Below are 20,973 nucleotides of genomic sequence, written 5' to 3'. Positions count from 1 at the left end.
TTTTCTTGTGGCACAATCATAACATAGATTTGCTAAGATTTTAATCGAATGGTAACACCCACCCACTCTGGTTTTGTGCAGGGGTTACGGTTCTGAAAGCGGAAGATACACCTTATCAGTTAATCAAAAGTTTTCCTTTTGGACAAACTTTATATGCTTGAACTTAACCTGAAGGTGTGTGGGGGGGGTTGTTTCTTTTTTTTAAACACTTTCTAAAAACTCACAAGTACCTATTTTGCTGGATATATACATTAATCTAAATAAATACAAGCAGATTTTTCTTCCCCCGTCTTTATATTTCATGCAATTTTATTGAAAATTAGTTGATTTGTGTTTTTTCAAAATCTTTGTGTATTAGCATAATTTCATGGGACCAGAAATACAGAAAAGAAAAAAAACTTCTACCTGACATCTTCTCACAGATTTGCATAGACTCTGCCTGCTCAAATGCCTTCTATTTGTTTACTTTCATTTCAGCTATAGGACAGATCATTTACTTACTTCTTAAATCTTATTTTTGTGTGGTCAAAACCGTTCTAATGTTGGCATTTTTAAAGTATATGGATTGTTTTTTCAAAGTTTCTTTTCCATTCTAATTCAACTAATTTTGCATTGTTTTACAAGTGTGTACCAAAGCTACCTTAATTTATATTTGTCAACATACTGTGACAGGGCAAGGCCAGATGGCTATAGGAAAGTAGTGAGAAACGGGTATGTTAGCCCCATGCTAAACAAATCCCTGTTACCATGTAACCAAATGTCAGTTCCTCCAGGTTAATCAAGACACCTGGGGCCAATTAAGATCCTTCCAGAAAGTAGTGGAGACAGCTAGGTTGATTGGGACACCTGAAGCCAATCAGGGGCTGGCTGAAACTAGTTAAAAGCCTCCCAGTTAGTCAAGTGGGGGACATGTGTCAGGAGTTGTAGGAGGAAGCCACGCTGCTGGAGAAATGGAGCAGTACAAACCCTATCAGGCACAAGAAGGCCCTGAGGTAAGGGTGACGTAGATATTGAGGAAGTGCGGGCTGTTGTGGGAAAGTGGCCCAGGGAATCATACTTGTTCTGTTTCCAAAAAGTCAGCTACCAAGAGCTGATACTATCAGGGTCCCCGGGTTGGAGCCTGGAGTAAAAGGTGGGCCTGGGCTCCCCACTCCCGGACTAATCATTGAGACTGGTAGACAACAGAGACTATGCGAGGGAGGATAGCTACTCCTCACCTCTCTTGCTGGCTTATGATGAAAATGGCTCAGTAGACTGTAACTCTTGCCTCTAGAGAAAGAAAGGCTATGTGGAGGGTCACAGTGAGCCTCTGAAGCTAGCGTAATCCTCCAGGAAGCACAGGACCCACTGAGACAAGGTTAGACCTTTGTCGCAACTGGTGTCAGGGGTGGGATCGTCATTCACAGCATGGTGGAAGAAAGATTTTTTAAAAGAAGCACACTGGGGTTTGGGGGGGTATTTTATTTTGTTTTGTACCACAATAGATGAGGTGGTGAGAGCTCTGGTGCAAGCCACGGCAGCCCAGTAGGAGGCCAACCGGGTTCAGGGAATGGCACAACAGGAATCTATGCAGCTACAGCAGGAAACGAATCAATTATTAACGGGTCAGGCAACCCAAGATCATGCCCTCTTGCGAAAGGTAGTGGACCAGCTAAAGATCCTCACCACCAAGGCCCGGAGGTCCGACAGGACCCGAACCCTGAGGGCCACTGGTTGTCTGCCAAAGGTGACATCAGAAGATGACGTAGAGGCATATCTCCTCTCATTCAAGAGGACTGCTCAGCGTGAGGCATGGCCCCAGGAGCAGTGGGCCAGAATTCTCACCCCTTTTTTGCGTGGAAAGGCCCAGAAGGCCTACTTTGACCTGCCTGCCGCGGACACCATTGACTATCTCCAGCTGAAGGCAGAGATCCTAGCACAGTCAGGGGTGATGGCAGCCCAGAGGTTCCATGAGTGGAAGTACCAGGAGAACAAATCCCCGAGGTCCCAGCTATTCAACCTCATACACCTCGCGCAGAAATAGTTACAGCCCAAGGTTTGCAGCCTGGACAAGATTTTGGAGATCCTGGTCATGGACCATTACATGCGGCACTGCCACCAGATCTCTGCAAATGGGTAGGCAAGAACAATCCGTCCACCTACGACGAGATGATCAAGCTGGTAGAAAGACGGATGACAGCCAGGGAATTGACCCAACTACCCAAGGAAGGCCCCTTTCGAAGCAAGCACCTGAACCAAACCCTGTAAGGTTGGGTGACCAAACCCCCAAGGAGTCCTAGGTGGAAGAAGGGGTGAGCCGAAAACCAGCAAGGACCCCAGAAGGAAGGGATTGGCCTAAGTGGGGGGAATCCTGGGACTAAACCCCCTAACTCCCATGATAGGGGAGTGATTAGAAGCAATTATAGATGTTACGCATGTGTGGAGTAGGGGGACATAGCAACACAGTGTCCCAGCACCGAGGAGCCTATACAATGTAACTTGGGGGATTGGGAGGTCCCGTGCTCCTTTATCCACCTTGCAGGGATCACATTAGCCCTACATAACACCACCAGGCCGGTGAAGATAAATGAAGCAGAGACTACAGCGCTTGTGGACTCTGGGAGTGCTATCACCCTCATATCGGGTAAGCTGGTAAAACGTAGCCAGCTGCTACAAGCCAAACATGTAGCAGTGACATGCATGCATGGGGCCGTGAGCCATTACCCCACCATCCCAGTGGAGATATTGGTTCAGGGGAACCCCATGGAGGTGACAGTGGGCATAGTTTCTAAACGCCCATATCCTGGGAGGGACTATCCAGGCTTTGATAATTCACTCCCCCTGGAGAGGCTGGAGGGAGGTGGGGACCCTGATGGCAGTGACTCGTTGCTGGGGGAATGTCAACCCCCGATGTTCACTGAGATTTCTCAGGATCTGTTCTCAGCCTCCAGAAGGATCCAGAAGACCAAAAAAGAGAGGAAGGCCGCGAAAGCCTTAAGAACCCGGATCCTGACCCAGGGCCAGAAGACCGCCCTAGTAAGCAGATGGACACGAGCAGCCAACAGAGAAACCACCACCACAGAAGATGAGCCGGAGGCCGGCCCCAGCCGTGATGGCGGTGAACCATTGGAAGAAGCAGAAGCGGGCCCCTGGGAGCTTGAGCAGGTTAGTCTCAGCAGAGAGACTTTCAGGCGGGACCAGACAGAGGACCCCAGATATGATAATGCCAGGAAAGAAGTGGCCGAGATAGACGGGATACCCATGGATGGGAAGGTGCGGGGTCCAGGACCTTACTTTATAGTAAAGAAAGACTTCCTGTACCGGGTGGAGCAAATGCAGGAGCAAGAGATACAACAACTTCTGGTGCCACGAAAACATCAAAAAGCCATATTGAGCCTCACTCTCAGTCACCTGTTTGGAGGACACCTAAGGTAGAGAAAACCGAGGCACGGATCCTGCAGAGGTTCTTCTGGCCAGGAGTACACGAAGATGTCAGGCGATATTGCACCTCTTGTCCGGAGTGTCAGCTACATAGCCCTCGCCTGCACTTGAGGGCCCCTTTGATACCTCTTCCAATAATATAGGTACCATTTGAACGCATAGCCATGGATCTGGTAGGGCCCCTAGAGAAAACAGCTCGGGGCCACCAACATGTACCAGGAAACTGTCCCCCTATACAACACGGCTTCCAAGACAATAGCTAAGGAGCCAGTACAGATCTTTGCCTGGGTTGGGCTACCCAAGAAGATCAAGAGACACCTTTCATGTCCAAGTCAATGAAAGATCTCTGTTTGTTGCTCCAGATACAAGCTCTATGAACCTCTGTATACCACCCGCAAACAGATGGCCTTATGTGGCCTTGTGGAAAGGTTCAATAGGACCCTCAAGGCCATGATCAGGAAAGTGGTGAGCTGGGATAGGAAAGACTGGGATACTCTATTGCCTTACCTCATGTTCGCCATCCAGGAGGTCCCGCAAGCCTCCATGGGTTTCTCTCCATTCAAACTACTATATGGGCACCACCCCTGGGGCATATTGGATATAGCCAGAGAAGCCTGGGAAGAGGAGCCAAATCCCGGAAGGAACGTAGTCAAGCATGTACTGCAGATGAGGGATCGGATAGCCCGAGTTACGCCCATTGTACGGGAACACTTGGAGAGAGTACAGGAGACCCAACAAACCCATTATAAACACCAAGCGAAGCTTCGAAGGTTCCAACCAGGGGATCGGGCGATGGTACTGGTGCCCACAGCAGAAAGTAAACTGTTGGCCCAATGGCAGGGACCCTATGAAGTGATCACAGCGGTGGGGGAGGTGAACTATAAGGTGCGGTAGCCAGGCTGCCGGAAACCAGCTCCTTTAATCATAATATTGTCCATTCGCCCTTGAAGCTGACTGCAAAGTCTGTTTTCATGTTATTAATATGAAACAACATTTTCCAGTAACAACCTTATCTCACTTTTTGAATATTAGTACCTTTTTTTCTCACTACCACTCTTTAAAAATCTTAATCAGTTTTCCATGATGACCATCAGCCCACATACTTCTGGCTGCCCTATTATACTAACCAAGTCTCATTAAATTCTATGCAGTAAATCTTCCTAGGTTCACAAAGTTATGGTTCTGTTTTACCTTAGTTGAAGACATGAATTTATTTCCTTTTTTTTTTTTTTACTAAACTAGACATTATGTCATGGCGTTACTGGGGGCAAGAGGGAAGGTGATAACATTTTTTTGTTCTTCATTGCATCTTTTATTAACATACTACTAAATCTATCTGTGTCAGTAATCATACTGTATGCAATGACATGATATGGGACCAGGCAACAGCAGTTCAGATGCTTGTATATCTATTTCTAACTGCTAACTAAACCCTTAGCTGAAAATGTCTAATTTTGATACAGAATTTCCTAGAAAAACAAATGTTTGACAACTTATCTTGAATGTTTATGCCAAACAGTTAAGTGTTCACTTAACAGTCAAACTATTTTCCTGTTCTCCCAGACAAACCTTCATTTTCCCTGTTATTCCGTAACATTTGGATTTCTTCATAACAAGATTATTTGGTTAGTGTATACATGTGTTCATTGAACATATTTAGTTTGAATTTTTAATCATTTTATGCTGTTCTTGTGCACGGAGAGATTAGTTCAAAATGATCTTGTAAGCATTATTTTCCCTTATTTATTAATTCCATTGGTATAGTTTAGCATGTTATTCTTGTAAGAGTAATAGAAATCAGTTTTTTTCTCTCATCTCTTGAAGAATGGGACCCCTAAAGTCAAGTTGAATTAAACTTATTATCCAGATAATATTTTTGTTGCATAGTCTTTTTTTTTAATTATAGTAATCATTTCAAATGCACCTATTTCCTTCTTGGTTGTTCAGAACATTTAAATATAAAATAACTAATAATTTTGCTTGGAATCAGATGAAGAAAAATAAAGTCAATCACCATTAAAATGTAAAAGGGAAACCCTATATTGGCATAATATTTGCAGGGATTTTACAAATTTAAACGTAATCTCAATATAATCTTTATCCTTGGCATATCCACCAAAGACAACTGCAGAAGATTCTCACAATTTTAATATTGGTTTTAAAAAACAAATCAAAACCTACCCCCCCCCCAAACTAATACCTCTATATTCAATTTCTTAGGTAAACTTTAAAGAAAATTCAACCAGGTTTTAAAGGTTTCAAATGTCACAACATCTCAATCTGCTCGACACTCTTTCCAATTTCACAAACTTCAGCTTTATTACCTCAAGAAACAGGCCTTGAGGTTGATGGTTTCTTCTCCCATTTTTAGTCACCACAGTTTCTACTACCACAGTGATATTTTTGTTGTCTTAATACAGAACTCATTCTCGGGGATTACCATGGATTGGCCATAACGAGCAAAACAAGATAGGAAATTGAACCCATAATGATTCTGAGCAACACAGTGTACTAAGAGGATTTGCTACTGATTTTTTTTAAAAAACGCTTCAGAAACACCTTTTTTTTTTCTTAGTCTATTAAATGTATTGTATATAGGAACTCATTTCCCGTCAATAAAAAGCTTATCAACTTTCAATTAACAAGAATTTTGCACATGGTAGATTGATTTAAATCAAAGCAATTTAAATAACCGATTTTAATCATTTAAATCAGCAAGCAGGAAATGTTGATTTAAATCACTGATTTTCATCCTGTTTTGCATTTGTACTTTAATTATTTTCCTAAAGAAAGGTTGATTCTCATTGGTGGGTGACCATTAAAACATGCTCATCTTCAACAAACTACAGCCTTTACATTAAATTTGGTGGTACGTTTTACTAACCAGGCAGATACTCTATGCATTTTTGTAAGCAATTCAATAGCTTGTTACATTTATTCAGATTCTTAATGTTTGGGGTTGTGTTTTATTATGTCACATGATGAATTGTAAATTTCTAATTTACTAGATTATAAATTTTTACTGGTCATTTGTGTAAAGTTCTATTGGGACAGAAAATGGAATTCTATTAAAATGTACAAAAATCAGCATTAAAAAATTCTCATTCTCACACCCCTGATTTTTATTCATAGATTGGCAAAGGAAAGCAAGTGTTCCTGTTCTTTCAACTCCCAACTTTAACTATGAATGGAGTAGTCACTGACCTGAACTACTTGAATAAATTAAAATATCCTTTCTGCACCTGAAATAACTATTGTTATTAAAAGCTGGTTTAGCACTTGAAAAGCTTTTGTTCTAGTTGCTCAGCCCATGACTTCCATCAGTTCAGTGGTCTGACTTTCTTTAAAACTTTGACAGACGTGCTGCTTAATATTATTTTATTTAAATGATTTTAATAGATTAAGTTTAGGACTTAATGCAGGTTGTCAATTTCAAATTTAATTTTAAATAGGTTAATTTTAAAAAATAAACCCGCATTTAAATTTAAAAAAATCAATTTAAATGTAAAAAAATAGGTTTTTTGTAAAGAAAAGAATTTATTATATCCACCCTGATTTTGTACCATTTTTATGAATTTCAATATAGTTTTATCATACATGAATATAGATCTATCTGCTCATGGCTAATGAAAATTTACTGAAATATTTCATAGAATCATGGAACCATAGCATTAGAAGGGACCACCAGAACCATCTAGCCTAACCCCCTGCTTAGATGCAGGATTTGTTGTCTTTAAACCATTTAAGACAAATGGCTATCCAGCCTCTTTTTGAAAACCTCCTTATGAGATTCCACGACTGTAGTTTGTTCCATACTCGTACTGTTCTTACAGTTAGGAAGTATTTGATTCTGTACATCAGTGTAATATGTTATTTTATCCACTCTGACAGAAAAGGCTATATTGTATACTAATACAGCCAACCTTTGGGGGAATGGAAAAAACTAAATTTCTTTGGCCAAATGCTATGCCAGATTCAAAGGATCTAAAGACTATTATGCAATGAACATTATGCAAACCTTTCTGAAACCTGGAAACTGAAGCCCCTTTGGGTTTTGGAGGGGAGTTTTGTACGGGGAAGGCAAAGAGTAAGCAATAATAATGCAGACACCCCTGCTACTGCTCCAGCATTTCAAAAACTTGACATGGGCAGATTGCCTCTAGAAGTGCAATCCCTTTGCCCAATTCAAAGCTCTTAGCTGAGAATTAAAATGAAGATACCACCTTTAATTACTAACCTGCTATAGCACTTAGGGTCAAGTTTTTAGTCAGCCTCCAGAAATATGTGCACAATATCTGCAGGCACATCTACTGAGTATGTCCCAAAACATGATTTATGTATGCAATACAGGCTACCGCACATGGAAATGCTGATTTGTGCATACAATTCTGCATCTGCTTGCAATTATCCAATTTGTACATGCAACTACATGTTTGTACGGGTGCATTTTTGTTGGCTGAGTGAAAAGATGGCCATAAATATTTAAGAGCAATAAAAGTATATAATGGGCCCCAGCATCAGTACAAGCTTCCACACAACTACATCACCAGTGTGCTTAAATTTCATATTGGAGCAATTACATCCAGGGGTTGTTCATTCTCTAGGACCATTCAATATTTAGTTACTCTGAATAAACTAAGCCCTGGTCTACACTAGGACTTTAGGTCGAATTTAGCAGCGTTAAATCGATGTAAACCTGCACCCGTCCACACAATGAAGCCCTTTATTTCGACTTAAAGGGCTCTTAAAATCGATTTCCTTACTCCACCCCTGACAAGTGGATTAGCGCTTAAATCGACGTTGCCGGCTCGAATTTGGGGTACTGTGGACACAATTCGATGGTATTGGCCTCCGGGAGCTATCCCAGAGTGCTCCATTGTGACCGCTCTGGACAGCACTCTCAACTCAGATGCACTGGCCAGGTACACAAGAAAAGAACCGCAAACTTTTGAATCTCATTTCCTGTTTGGCCAGCGTGGCAAGCTGCAGGTGACCATGCAGAGCTCATCAGCACAGGTGACCATGATGGAGTCCCAGAATCGCAAAAGAGCTCCAGCATGGACCGAACGGGAGGTACGGGATCTGATCGCTGTTTGGGGAGAGGAATCCGTGCTATCAGAACTCCGTTCCAGTTTTCGAAATGCCAAAACCTTTGTGAAAATCTCCCAGGGCATGAAGGACAGAGGCCATAACAGGGACCCGAAGCAGTGCCGCGTGAAACTGAAGGAGCTGAGGCAAGCCTACCAGAAAACCAGAGAGGCGAACAGCCGCTCTGGGTCAGAGCCCCAAACATGCCGCTTCTATGATGAGCTGCATGCCATTTTAGGGGGTTCAGCCACCACTACCCCAGCCTTGTTGTTTGACTCCTTCAATGGAGATGGAGGCAATACGGAAGCAGGGTTTGGGGACGAAGAAGATGATGATGAGGAGGAGGTTGTAGATAGCTCACAGCAAGCAAGCGGAGAAACCGGTTTTCCCGACAGCCAGGAACTGTTTCTCACCCTAGACCTGGAGCCAGTACCCCCCGAACCCACCCAAGGCTGCCTCCTGGACCCAGCAGGCGGAGAAGGGACCTCTGGTGAGTGTACCTTTTAAAATACTATACATGGTTTAAAAGCAAGCATGTGAAAGGATTACTTTGCCCTGGCATTTGCGGTTCTCCTAGATGTAGTCCTAAAGCCTTTGCAAAAGGTTTCTGGGGAGGGCAGCCTTATTGCGTCCTTCATGGTAGGACACTTTACCACTCCAGGCCAGTAACATGTACTCGGGAATCACTGTAGAACAAAGCATTGCAGTGTATGTTTGCTGGCATTCAAACAACATCCGTTCTTTATCTCTCTGTGTTATCCTCAGGAGAGTGAGATATAATTCATGGTCACCTGGTTGAAATAGAGTGCTTTTCTTCAGGTGACACTCAGAGGAGCCCATTCCTGCTGGGCTGTTTGCCTGTGGCTAAACAGAAATGTTCCCCGCTGTTAGCCACAGGGAGGGGGGAAGGTTGAGGGGGTAGTCATGCGGTGGGAGGAGGCAAAATGCGACCTTGTAACGAAAGCACATGTGCTATGTATGTAATGTTAACAGCAAGGTTTACCCTGAAAGAGTGTAGCCACTGTTTTATAAAATGTGTCTTTTTAAATACCGCTGTCCCTTTTTTTTTCTCCACCAGCTGCATGTGTTTCAATGATCACAGGATCTTCTCCTTCCCAGAGGCTAGTGAAGCTAAGAAAGAAAAAAAAACGCACTCGCGATGAAATGTTCTCCGAGCTCATGCTGTCCTCCCACACTGACAGAGCACAGATGAATGCGTGGAGGCAAATAATGTCAGAGTGCAGGAAAGCACAAAATGACCGGGAGGAGAGGTGGCGGGCTGAAGACAGGGCTGAAGCTCAAATGTGGCGGCAGCGTGATGAGAGGAGGCAGGATTCAATGCTGAGGCTGCTGCAGGACCAAACCAGTATGCTCCAGTGTATGGTTGAGCTGCAGCAAAGGCAGCTGGAGCACAGACTGCCACTGCTGCCCCTCTGTAACCAACCGCCCTCCTCCCCAAGTTCCATAGCCTCCACACCCAGACGCCCAAGAACGCGGGGGGGGGGGGCCTCCGGCCAACCAGCCACTCCACCACAGAGGATTGCCCAAAAAAAAGAAGGCTGCCATTCAATAAATTTTAAAGTTGTAAACTTTTAAAGTGCTGTGCTTAAAGTGCTGTGTGGCATTTTCCTTCCCTCCTCCACTACCCCTCCTGGGCTACCTTGGTAGTCATCCCCCAATTTGTGTGATGAATGAATAAAGAATGCATGAATGTGAAGCAACAATGACTTTATTGCCTCTGCAAGCGGTGATTGAAGGGAGGAGGGGCGGGTGGTTAGCTTACAGGGAAGTAGAGTGAACCAAGGGGCGGGGGGTTTCATCAAGGAGAAACAAACAGAACTTTCACACCGTAGCCTGGCCAGTCATGAAACTGGTTTTCAAAGCTTCTCTGATGCGTACCGCGCCCTCCTGTGCTCTTCTAACCGCCCTGGTGTCTGGCTGCGCGTAACCAGCAGCCAGGCGATTTGCCTCAACCTCCCACCCCGCCATAAACGTCTCCCCCTTACTCTCACAGATATTGTGGAGCACACAGCAAGCAGTAATAACAGTGGGAATATTGGTTTCGCTGAGGTCTAAGCGAGTCAGTAAACTGCGCCAGCGCGCCTTTAAACGTCCAAATGCACATTCTACCACCATTCTGCACTTGCTCAGCCTGTAGTTGAACAGCTCCTGACTACTGTCCAGGCTGCCTGTGTACGGCTTCATGAGCCATGGCATTAAGGGGTAGGCTGGGTCCCCAAGGATACATATAGGCATTTCAACATCCCCAACAGTTATTTTCTGGTCTGGGAATAAAGTCCCTTCCTGCAGCTTTTGAAACAGACCAGAGTTCCTGAAGATGCAAGCATCATGCACCTTTCCCGGCCATCCCACGTTGATGTTGGTGAAACGTCCCTTGTGATCCACCAGAGCTTGCAGCACTATCAAAAAGTACCCCTTGCGGTTTATGTACTCGCTGCCTTGGTGCTCCAGTGCCAAGATAAGGATATGGGTTCCGTCTATGGCCGCACCACAGTTAGGGAATCCCACTGCAGCTAAGCCATCCACTATGACCTGCACATTTCCCAGAGTCACTACCCTTGATATCAGCAGCTCAGCGATAGCGTTGGCTACTTGCATCACAGCAGCCCCCACAGTAGATTTGCCCACTCCAAATTGATTCCCAACTGACCGGTAGCTGTCTGGCGTTGCAAGCTTCCACAGGGCTATCGCCACTCGCTTCTCAACTGTGAGGGCTGCTCTCATCTTGGTATTCATGCGCCTCAGGGCAGGGGAAAGCAAGTCACAAAGTTCCATGAAAGTGCCCTTACGCATGCGAAAGTTTCGCAGCCACTGGGAATCGTCCCAGACCTGCAACACTATGCGGTCCCACCAGTCTGTGCTTGTTTCCCGAGCCCAGAATCGGCGTTCCACAGCATGAACCTGCCCCATTAGCACCATGATGCATGCATTGGCAGGGCCCATGCTTTCAGAGAAATCTGTGTCCATGTCCTGATCACTCACGTGACCGCGCTGACGTCGCCTCCTCGCCCGGTATCGCTTTGCCAGGTTCTGGTGCTGCATATACTGCTGGATAATGCGTGTGGTGTTTAATGTGCTCCTAATTGCCAAAGTGAGCTGAGCGGCCTCCATGCTTGCCTTGGTATGGCGTCCGCACAGAAAAAAGGCGCGGAACGATTGTCTGCCGTTGCTCTGACGGAGGGAGGGGCGACTGACGACACGGCTTACAGGGTTGGCTTCAGGGAGCTAAAATCAACAAAGGGGGTGCCTGTACATCAAGGAGTATTTCAGGCAGGACTGCACGGAGGGTTCCAATAAGAAATGGTGCACCTAAGTTATCGTTCTTATTGGAACAAGGAGGTTAGCCTGGCCTCTGATTGATACATGGCTAGATTTACCTCGCTGCACCTTCTCTGTGAGTGACTGCAGTGTGATCTAGAGGAATGAGTCCCCTAGACAGGGGAGGAGGCAAATGAGTACAAAACAAATCTGGTCTATTTCTTGTTCTGAGCCACTCCATCTATCTTTTACATCTTTGGCTGGCAGCAGACGGTGCAGAAGGACTGCATGCCATCCACATCTCATGGCTGCTCGGCAGAAGATGGTACAGTACGACTGCTAGCCATCTTCATCTCTTGCCTGCCTGGCAGAAGATGGTACAATACGACTGCTAGCAATCCTCATCTCTTGCCTGCCTGGCAGAAGATGGTACAGTACGACTGCTAGCAGTCCGTATCGCCTGCCCGCTCACCATAAGACGGTTCAATAGGACTGACTGCAGGACTAAAGAGAATGACCTGGTCAAGTCACTCCAAATTTAGTCCCTTGCCCATGTCTGCCCAGGCGCTCCCAGCCGACGTGGCCAGGAGCACCTCGGACACAACGAGGACGACTACCAGTCGTATTGCACCGTCTGCTGCCAGAAGGCAATGGGTTGCTGCTACTGTGCAGCAAAGCCGTACCGCGTCTGCCAGCACCCAGGAGACATAGGGTGACAGTTACCTGAGCGGGCTCCATGCTTGCCGTGGTATGGCGTCTGCACAGGTAACTCAGGAAAAAAGGCGCGAAATGATTGTCTGCCCTTGTTTTCACGGAGGGAGGAAGGGAACGGGGGCCTGACGATATGTACCCAGAACCACCCGCAACAATGTTTTAGCCCCATCAGGCATTGGGATCTCAACCCAGAATTCCAATGGGCAGCGGAGACTGCGGGAACTGTGGGATAGCTACCCACAGTGCAACGCTCCGGAAGTCGACTCTAGCCTCGGTACTGTGGAAGTGCTCCGCCGAGTTAATGCACTTAATGCACTTCGAGCATTTTCTGTGGGGACACACACACTCGAATATATAAAACCGATTTCTAAAAAACCGACTTCTATAAATTCGACCTTATTCCATAGTGTAGACATACCCTAACAAGGAGCAAATGAACACAACTAAGATGGACACAACACAGACAAGATTATTTTATTCCACGTCTGCCTACTGTGGTGTTTTTCTTGCATTTCCCTCTGAAGCATCTGGTACTGGTCATTGTCAGAGACAGGATATTGGACTACATGGACAATGGGTTTGATCCAGTATGGCAATTCCTGTGTTAAAAGTCCTACGGATATGTTGAGACATTGTTCCTACTCCAAAAAAAATGGGTGGCATAGAACTCTGCAACCCCAGAAACAATCCTCCCACTTTCCCACACAGAATAGGGATAGAGAAAAAATAATCTGCTATTTTGAAGAAACAAAAAAACTAACAAGTCAGATCCTTGCACCCTCTCCCCTGCCCCGCATAGCCTTGTCATGTCCCTGGGGATGCACACCCCACAGTCTGAAAATCAATGGACTAGATAATCTGGTGATCCCTTCTGGCCTTAAACTGCATAACTAATCTTTGACTACAGCCTATTCATTTCTACTAAATATATGCCACACCTAAGTAAATGCCAGAAGCTGGGAATGGGAGACCGGGAATGGATAACTTGATGATTACCTGTTCTGTTCATTACCCCTAAAGCACCTGGCATTGATCACTGACAGGATACTGGGCTAGGGGGACCTTTGGTCTGACCCAGTATGGCTATTCTTATGTTCACACCAGTTGAGTTCAAACCTGCATACCAGTACTGAGTGATTGTGAAGGAGTCAAATAAAAACAGAAGGTAAGGTCTGTTGAGAACAGCAATATGGCTTTGCATGGGTTATGTGATATTTAGTGGGAAGTAATCGTATGCAATTTTGAAATCTTAAGTTACCTTATATAAAATATTTTAAAAGCAGAATGCATTTTGTAGGACACCAGAAATAACACTTTCCTCTGCAAGATTAAGCAGCTCCTAGATACTCATATCTGCCTAAACTAATAACTTAGCTCTTCTAAATTATTTTCTTGGGGAGTTAAGGTAGAGAAAAATGAAATCAAATGTATTTTAAAAATGCAAGACCATAATATTATTCTTTTATTAAGACTTACACTCTTACATTAACAAAAGATACACAGCAGGTGGGCTCTATATGTCAGCATATTAGATGGATCAAAGGCACACAGAAATATCATTAACTGTTTCAAATTAACATTAATGAGACTAAATTCCAAATATAATGGAATGTTCTGTAATCATATTCCATAAATATTCAATAGTTTTTGTTAAACAAATAAATTCAGCCAATTTTCTAACAAAATATAAAATATACAGCTGAAACAATATATTTCAGGGTTTATCTATTTTTCCATTTGTTTGTACTCCTTTCCTGTCCAGGTTTAATAATCATACATACATAATTTACTTTTACAAAGAGAACATGCTTGAAAACGATGAATCATCACCATTATGCACACCAAGAACTACCACCAGGCAAGTGCTTATTCCAATTAAATTTTAATATTAAACAAGCTTATTAGAAGATATGTCCTTGTAGTGATATCTAGGGAAATAGTTAGAATACTGTTCTAAATTGCTTTTCAGATATGACTATACATGTAAAAACTAGAGTATCAAATTTTACATAATTAAATAAAGACACTGAAGTATTTTGTCACTAACAGCACAATCAGTGGATGCAAAATGCTCCATAATCAATGTGCAAGAGTATTTTTTTGAACACTACAAAAAGATTACATGTATAATCTAAATTTTGAAAGGGTTGCTACAGTGGTCCTGTCTACTACTTAAATATTCCCTTACAATATTTTAACAGGGGGTTATAAACTGTAACAGCCTTTTTTTAGTCATCCAGCTGAATACAAGGCATTTCTTGTGTTCTAGCCTGACATTCATGAATTTTATTAAAATAGTTAAAATATTTTAGTATTTAAAAACACAAAGGGGAAAATTCCACAAAGATGACACGGAAGAGGAAGTTACTCACCTTGTGTAGTAACAATGGTTCTTCGAGATGTGTCCCCCTGCAGGTGCTCCACATTAGGTGTCAGTGCGTTCCTGTGCCACAGATGAGAGATTTTTGGTAGCAGTGCTCGGTCGGGGCATGCGTGCGCAGCAGTCATCTCGCGGTGCTGTTGGCACCTCATGTAGAGCGCATACAACCCAACCCATTCAGTTCCTTCTCCACCACAGAGCTCAAGGCACAAACTCTGAAGTGGGGGAGGGGGGTACTGGAGCCCTCATAGGGACACAGATCTCGCAGAACCCTCATTACTGCACAAGGTGAGTCACTTCCTCTTCTTCTTCAAGTAGTGTCCCTATGAGTGCTCCACATTAGGTGACTGTAGAGCAGTGCCCCACTATGGACGGTAGGGCTTTGGAGTTGTGTGTATTGTCGCAGAGAGCATGGTAAGGCCGAGTATAGCATCTGACCTAGAGGACTGAGTGATAGCATAGTGTTTTGCAAAGGTGTGCTCCGAGGCCCACGTGGCAGCCCTGAATGTCTATAAGAGGGACATTGTTCAGGAAGGCTACAGATGTAGCAATGGCACATGTAGAGTGGGATCGGCTCCCTGGTGGGGGTTCCTTGTTATACAGTCAATAGCAGAGTTGGATACAAGTAGAGATCCATTTAGATAGTCTCTGGGTTGATACTGTACATCCCCTGGAGCATTCTGTTTTGGAAATAAATAGTCTTGGAGATTTCCGGAAAGGTTCGTTCTAAATAAAACACTATGGCTTGTCTGGCATCGACTGTATATAAGATGGCCTCTTGTGAGTTCCCACGTGGTTTTGAGTAAAATGTGGGAAGGTATATGGGTTGGTTTAAATGGAAGAAAGTTGATACATTTGGCAAAAATTTTGGATGTAGTCACAAGGTGACTGTCTTCAGTGAACACAGTGTAAGGGGGCTCCACCATCAGTGCCCTGATTTCGCTGTCCTGCCTAGCTGAGGTAATCGCTACCAACAACACGACTTTCATAGACATATGAAGGAGGGAACAGGTCGCTAAGGGTTCAAAAGGTGTTCTGGTGAGGCACTGGAGTACAAACTTCAAGTCCCATGGGGGTGTAGGCTGTCAGACTTCCAGGTACCTGTTTTGCACACCAGTAAGGAAGCATCTTGTGATTGGATGAGCAAAGACTGACATTCCCTTCACCTTGTGGTGAAAGGCTGTAATAGCTACTAGGTGTACTTTGATTGAGTTTATGGATAAGCCTGATTATTTGAGTTCCAGTATGTAGTCCAGTATGGCCAGTAGCGTCACCATGACTGCATTTACCTATTTTTGTTGGCACCACAGTGAGAAGCTCTTCCATTTTTGGAGGTAGGTATTGCAAGTGGTGGATTGCCTGCTATTTAATACATGTTTCACTCCTTCCGGACAGGCTAATTCGTTGTGTTGGAACCATGTAGGAGCCATGCTTTGAGGTGGAGTTTCTCCAGATTTGGGTGGAGTCCGGCCTCTCTTCTGTGAGAGGAAATCTGCCCGCAAGGGAAGAGCTCATGGAGCACACATTGCCAGGCGCAACAGGTAAGGGAACCAAGTCTGTCTGCGCCACGCTGGAACAATCAGTATGATATGGGCTGTCATAAATATAAAGGGAAGGGTAACCACCTTTCTGTATACAGTGCTATAAAATCCCTCCTGGACAGAGGCAAAACCCTTTCACCTGTAAAGGGTTAAGAAGCTAAGGTAACCTCGCTGGCACCTGACCAAAATGACCAATGAGAGGACAAGATACTTTCAAATCTGGAGGGGGTGTGGGGGACAAAGGGTTTGGTCTGTCTGTGTGATGCTTTTGCCAGGAACAGATCAGGAATGCAGCCTCAGAACTTCTGTTAAATTAGTAAGTAATCCAGCTAGAAATGCATTAGATTTCCTTTTGTTTAATGGCTGGTAAAATAAGCTGTGCTGGATGGAATGTGTCTTTTTGTAACTTAAGGTTTGGCCTAGAGGGATTCTCTACATTTTGAATCTGATTGCCCTATAAGGTATTTACCATCCTGATTTTACAGAGGTGATTCTTTTACCTTTTCTTTAAATAAAATTCTTCTTTTAAGAATCTGATTGATTTTTCATTGTTCTTAAGATCCACAGGTTTGGATCTGTGTTCACCTGTACCAATTGGTAAGGATTCTTATCAAGCCTTTCCTAGGAAAGTGGGTATAGGGCTTGGGGGGATATTTTGGGGGGAAGACGTTTCCAAGTGGTCTCTTTCCCTGTTCTTTGTTTAAAACTCTTGGTGGTGGTAGAACATGGTTCAAGGACAGGGTAAAGTTTGTACCTTGAGGAAGTTTTTAACCTAAGCTGGTAAGAATAAGCTTAGGGGGTCTTTCATGCAGGTCCCCACATCTGTACCCTAGAGTTCAGAGTGGGGAAGGAACCTTGACGTGGGCCTTGTCAGTCTATATCTTGTGAATGACTCACGAGATTAAAGGTATCGGTGGGAAGGCATATATGAGTGATGTGTCCCACGAGATGAGGAAGTCCCGCCCTGGAGCAGAAAAGTAGGCATTTGTGGTTAGTTGCTGACGCGAACAGGTCTACAGATGGATAGCCCCATTTTTGGAATATCAATTGGAGGACACTGTCGTGTATTTCCTATTTGTGTTCCTCAGAGAAATGTTTGCTTAGCTTCTCCATCGTTGTATTCTGACACTCCAGGAAGTAAGATGTTGAGATGGTTATGTTGTGGTGAAAGCACTAGTTCCACAATTTCAGGGCCTTGGTGCAGAGTGAATGGGAGTGAGCTCCTCCTTGGTGATTGATATAGAATATGCATGCTATGTTGTCAGTTAGTACGCGGATTGATTTGTTCCGTATGATCAGGAGGAAGTGCCTGCATGCACTGTATACTGCTTGGGGCTCCAAGAGATTGATGTGGAGCTGAGTTTCCATCGCTGACCACTTGCCTTGTATGATATGCTGGTCTAAGTGAGTACCCCAGCCTATCAGCGACACATCAGCCGTGATTATTTAGTGATGGCAGATCCTGTTGGAAAGGGATCCCTGTGCAGACGTTTTCTGGTTTCATCCACCACTTTAGTGATGCAATAATCTTTGCGGGTACTGTCACTCTGTTTGCTGGGAGTGTACACAGTGCTTAGCCAGCCCTGCAGGCAACGTATGTGTAATCTTGGGTCTCTCATGCTGAATGTCGTAGCTGCCATATGATCTAATAGGTGTAGGCAGGTTCTGGCAGACGTTTGAAGGAGGCCGGTGACTGTCGAGATGAGGTTTGCTATTGTCATGAATCTGTGACTGGGCAACAGTGCACTGGCCTGTGTGGAATCAAAATAGGTCCTGATGAATTCCAGTTGTTGCACTGGGGTCAGTGTAAATTTCTGTATATTTATCTGCAACCCTAGTATCAAGAACAAATTGATGGTGTCTGCACTATCTGGGTCACTTCTTCCCAAGTGGTACCTTTCAACAGACAATCATCTAGGTATGGAAAGATCATCAGGAGAGAAAGATGAGTTATGAGCTGGAGAAATGCCTTCCTGGTCCAAGCCTTCTTCCTCTTCATCTGTCACGCCTTCGGGTGCCTCCGACGTGTCCCTACTCGGAGATTGTGGAGGCAAGCGAATTTCCCCTCGAGCTGGAGTCAAGGGTCTAGTATAGTCCTGTATCCCGCCCAGGGGTTCCAGGAGGGCCACCGTATAGGGATAGGGCATCAGTCGGCAAATCCAGGGTTGCCCTTTATTGCATCTCTCAAGATTGGCAGGAATTGGTCTTAACAGCCTCCCAGAGAGGTCTCCTCTCTGTGGGTGATGAGTGCTGGGAGGAGAATCAGCCCCCATGTATGTCCTCATCTTCATCACTGGAGAGCAGTTGAAGTGGATCGCTACTCCGCTAGTTGGCCTGGTGATCCCTTGGAGCCAAGCAACGGCAACTGCAGTACTGAAGAGACCACTATGTCTTTCTGCGTAGAAACTGTTGCAGAGCCATGTGTTTGTGCAGTGATGCAGATGCAGTCGGTGCCGTGACAGTATTGCGGTCTGTCCATCGATGCCAACAATTGAGTCAGTGCCAGTTGTGGTGGTATTGCAAGAGGCACTGGTCTCGGGGCCGAGACCCACACCAGAGTGGTTGGTGCTGTAGAGGAGTAGCAGCATCTTGACTCCATGTTGGTGCAGCAGGGCTCGGCAGAGGTCTGCAGAGGGATGGTGCTGGAGATGCCCAGAGCCTAAAGGTGCTCACTCTACTTGATGCTCAGCATCAAGGACAGCGACCTCACCGGGAACCTCTTCTTTCTCTGAGTGCCCCTATTAGGGGAGGTCACAGCTCACTTCCTGGATGACTTGGAAGACTGAGCACTCCCATTAGCAGAGATTTTGCTCGGAGAATCATCTGCTGATGTTAATTTTGATCCCTGAGGAGGAGCCTGAAGGGACTCTTCCATCAAAATCATCTTGAAGCAGAGATCTTGATCACACCTTACCCTGGCTTTAAGGTTGCTGCAGTGAGCATATTTTTGAGGCATAAACAATGAACACATGATGATTGCCATCACCCCACAGCAAGTCACATCATTTAAACCCGGGCAAGCCGGGCATTGCGGACATTAAAAGTTTCCCAACAGGAAAAAGGTGGAAGAAAAACAATTAAAATATATAAATATATATATAAAAATTTGGGGAGGGTAAAGAACAATAACTAACTATTTAAATAAACTAGACTTACTAAACTACAGCTAATCTAACTATTTCTATAGCAAGAAAAATGAAGAGGCAGCACTGCCACTCAGCTCTGTCTGCAGCCGAGGACGGCTGAGAAGGAACTGAACGGGGTTGGGTCACGTGTGCACAGTGTACGAGGCGCCACGGCACCAGGAGACAACTACTGCGCATGTGCGCCCCGACCAAGCACTGCTACCGAAAATCTCCAATCGGCCGCGCAGAGACAAACCAACACCTAATATGGAGCACCCACAGGAACACTACGCAAAGAAGAAGGTATAATTTACACCTTCCCTGCACCAGATAATCCTTTTTAACTTCAGTCAGGGAGTCTTCCTAATGAGGGGCATGTGATGCTGCTGCCAGCATTCTTCCCGCAGGTTTTCTACAGGATATGAGGGCATTTTTATTTTGTAACTAAGGTTGTTTCTCTCCAGCTTGAGCCACTATAAGAACAGGCTCTTGCATTTGTTACACTTTATGCAGTCAGCTGCTGCTCTCTGAAGTACATTGTTATGAGACTTTCCAGAATAAGCAGCTGACGAAGACCTATAAAAAAGTGGCAAATATTACTTATTTTCCTTTCCCCTCAAAGGAAACCTGCACAATACTTTCAAAAGATGAGCATGGGAGCTTAAATTCATAACTTTGCTAGACACTAAAAATCATGGTCTTAATAAAGACACTGGATTTATGGCTTATTACAACAATCTGTAACCCACTAACACTCCTTTTTGTCTGATGACGACAGGAGTGTTAAGCCACTTCACCTTGAATGGTCCCTCACAATATGTGCTAACTATTTATGCTAAATTAGCTGTTCTGTCTTCATGTAATATTATCCAAGCCATTAATGAAAATATCGACTAGTACTTGACACAGAACTGACCCCCTGCGAGACCACACTAGATACATCATTCCACTTTGAGACCGAACCATCGATAGCTACTCTGATTACAACCAGTTGTGCACCCACCATTTCCCTCGTTTGATTATGAGAATATCATGTGGGACTGTGTCAAAAGCCTTGCTAAAATCGAGATACGTCTACAGCTTCCTCCCTATCCACTAGGCCAGTAAGGCTGCCAAAGAAGGAAATCAGGTAAGTGTGGCATGATTTGTTCTTCACAAATCCATGCTGGCTATTTCTTATAACTAACTCTATTATCCTCTAGGTGCCTACAAACGGATTGTGCATTTAATGGTTCTAGTATCTTTCCAGGTATTCAAATTAGATTGACTGATCTATAATTCCCATGGTCCTCTTTGTCCCCTTTTTGAAAGAGAAGTAGTATATTTACCTTTCTCCAGTCCTCTGGGATCACATCCATCCTCCGTAAATTCATAAGTTCTTGAACATAATTGCTAATTGTTCCAAGATTGCTTCAGCTAGTACCGT

The 20,973-nt window shown here is 44.5% G+C and overlaps 2 protein-coding genes across 8 annotated transcripts in view; one reads left to right on the top strand and one right to left on the bottom strand.

The window, feature by feature from the left end:
* PRIM2 (DNA primase subunit 2) overlaps nt 1–20,973 on the bottom strand; it is a 308,890-nt gene that overhangs the window by 161,824 nt on the left and 126,093 nt on the right. The window lies entirely within an intron of this gene.
* Nucleotides 8,584–10,143, top strand: LOC142071395 (uncharacterized). The gene is made up of 2 exons (XM_075126188.1): nt 8,584–8,998; nt 9,587–10,143. Exons 1-2 carry the CDS (start codon nt 8,593–8,595, stop codon nt 10,102–10,104), a joined length of 924 nt encoding a protein of 307 aa, XP_074982289.1. The 5' UTR covers nt 8,584–8,592; the 3' UTR covers nt 10,105–10,143.

This window comes from Caretta caretta, chromosome 3 (genome assembly GCF_965140235.1).
Source record: "Caretta caretta isolate rCarCar2 chromosome 3, rCarCar1.hap1, whole genome shotgun sequence".
NCBI classification, from domain to species: Eukaryota; Metazoa; Chordata; order Testudines; family Cheloniidae; genus Caretta; species Caretta caretta.
Note: the sequence above shows the minus strand (reverse complement) of the source record. Positions and strands in the feature narration are given on the sequence as shown.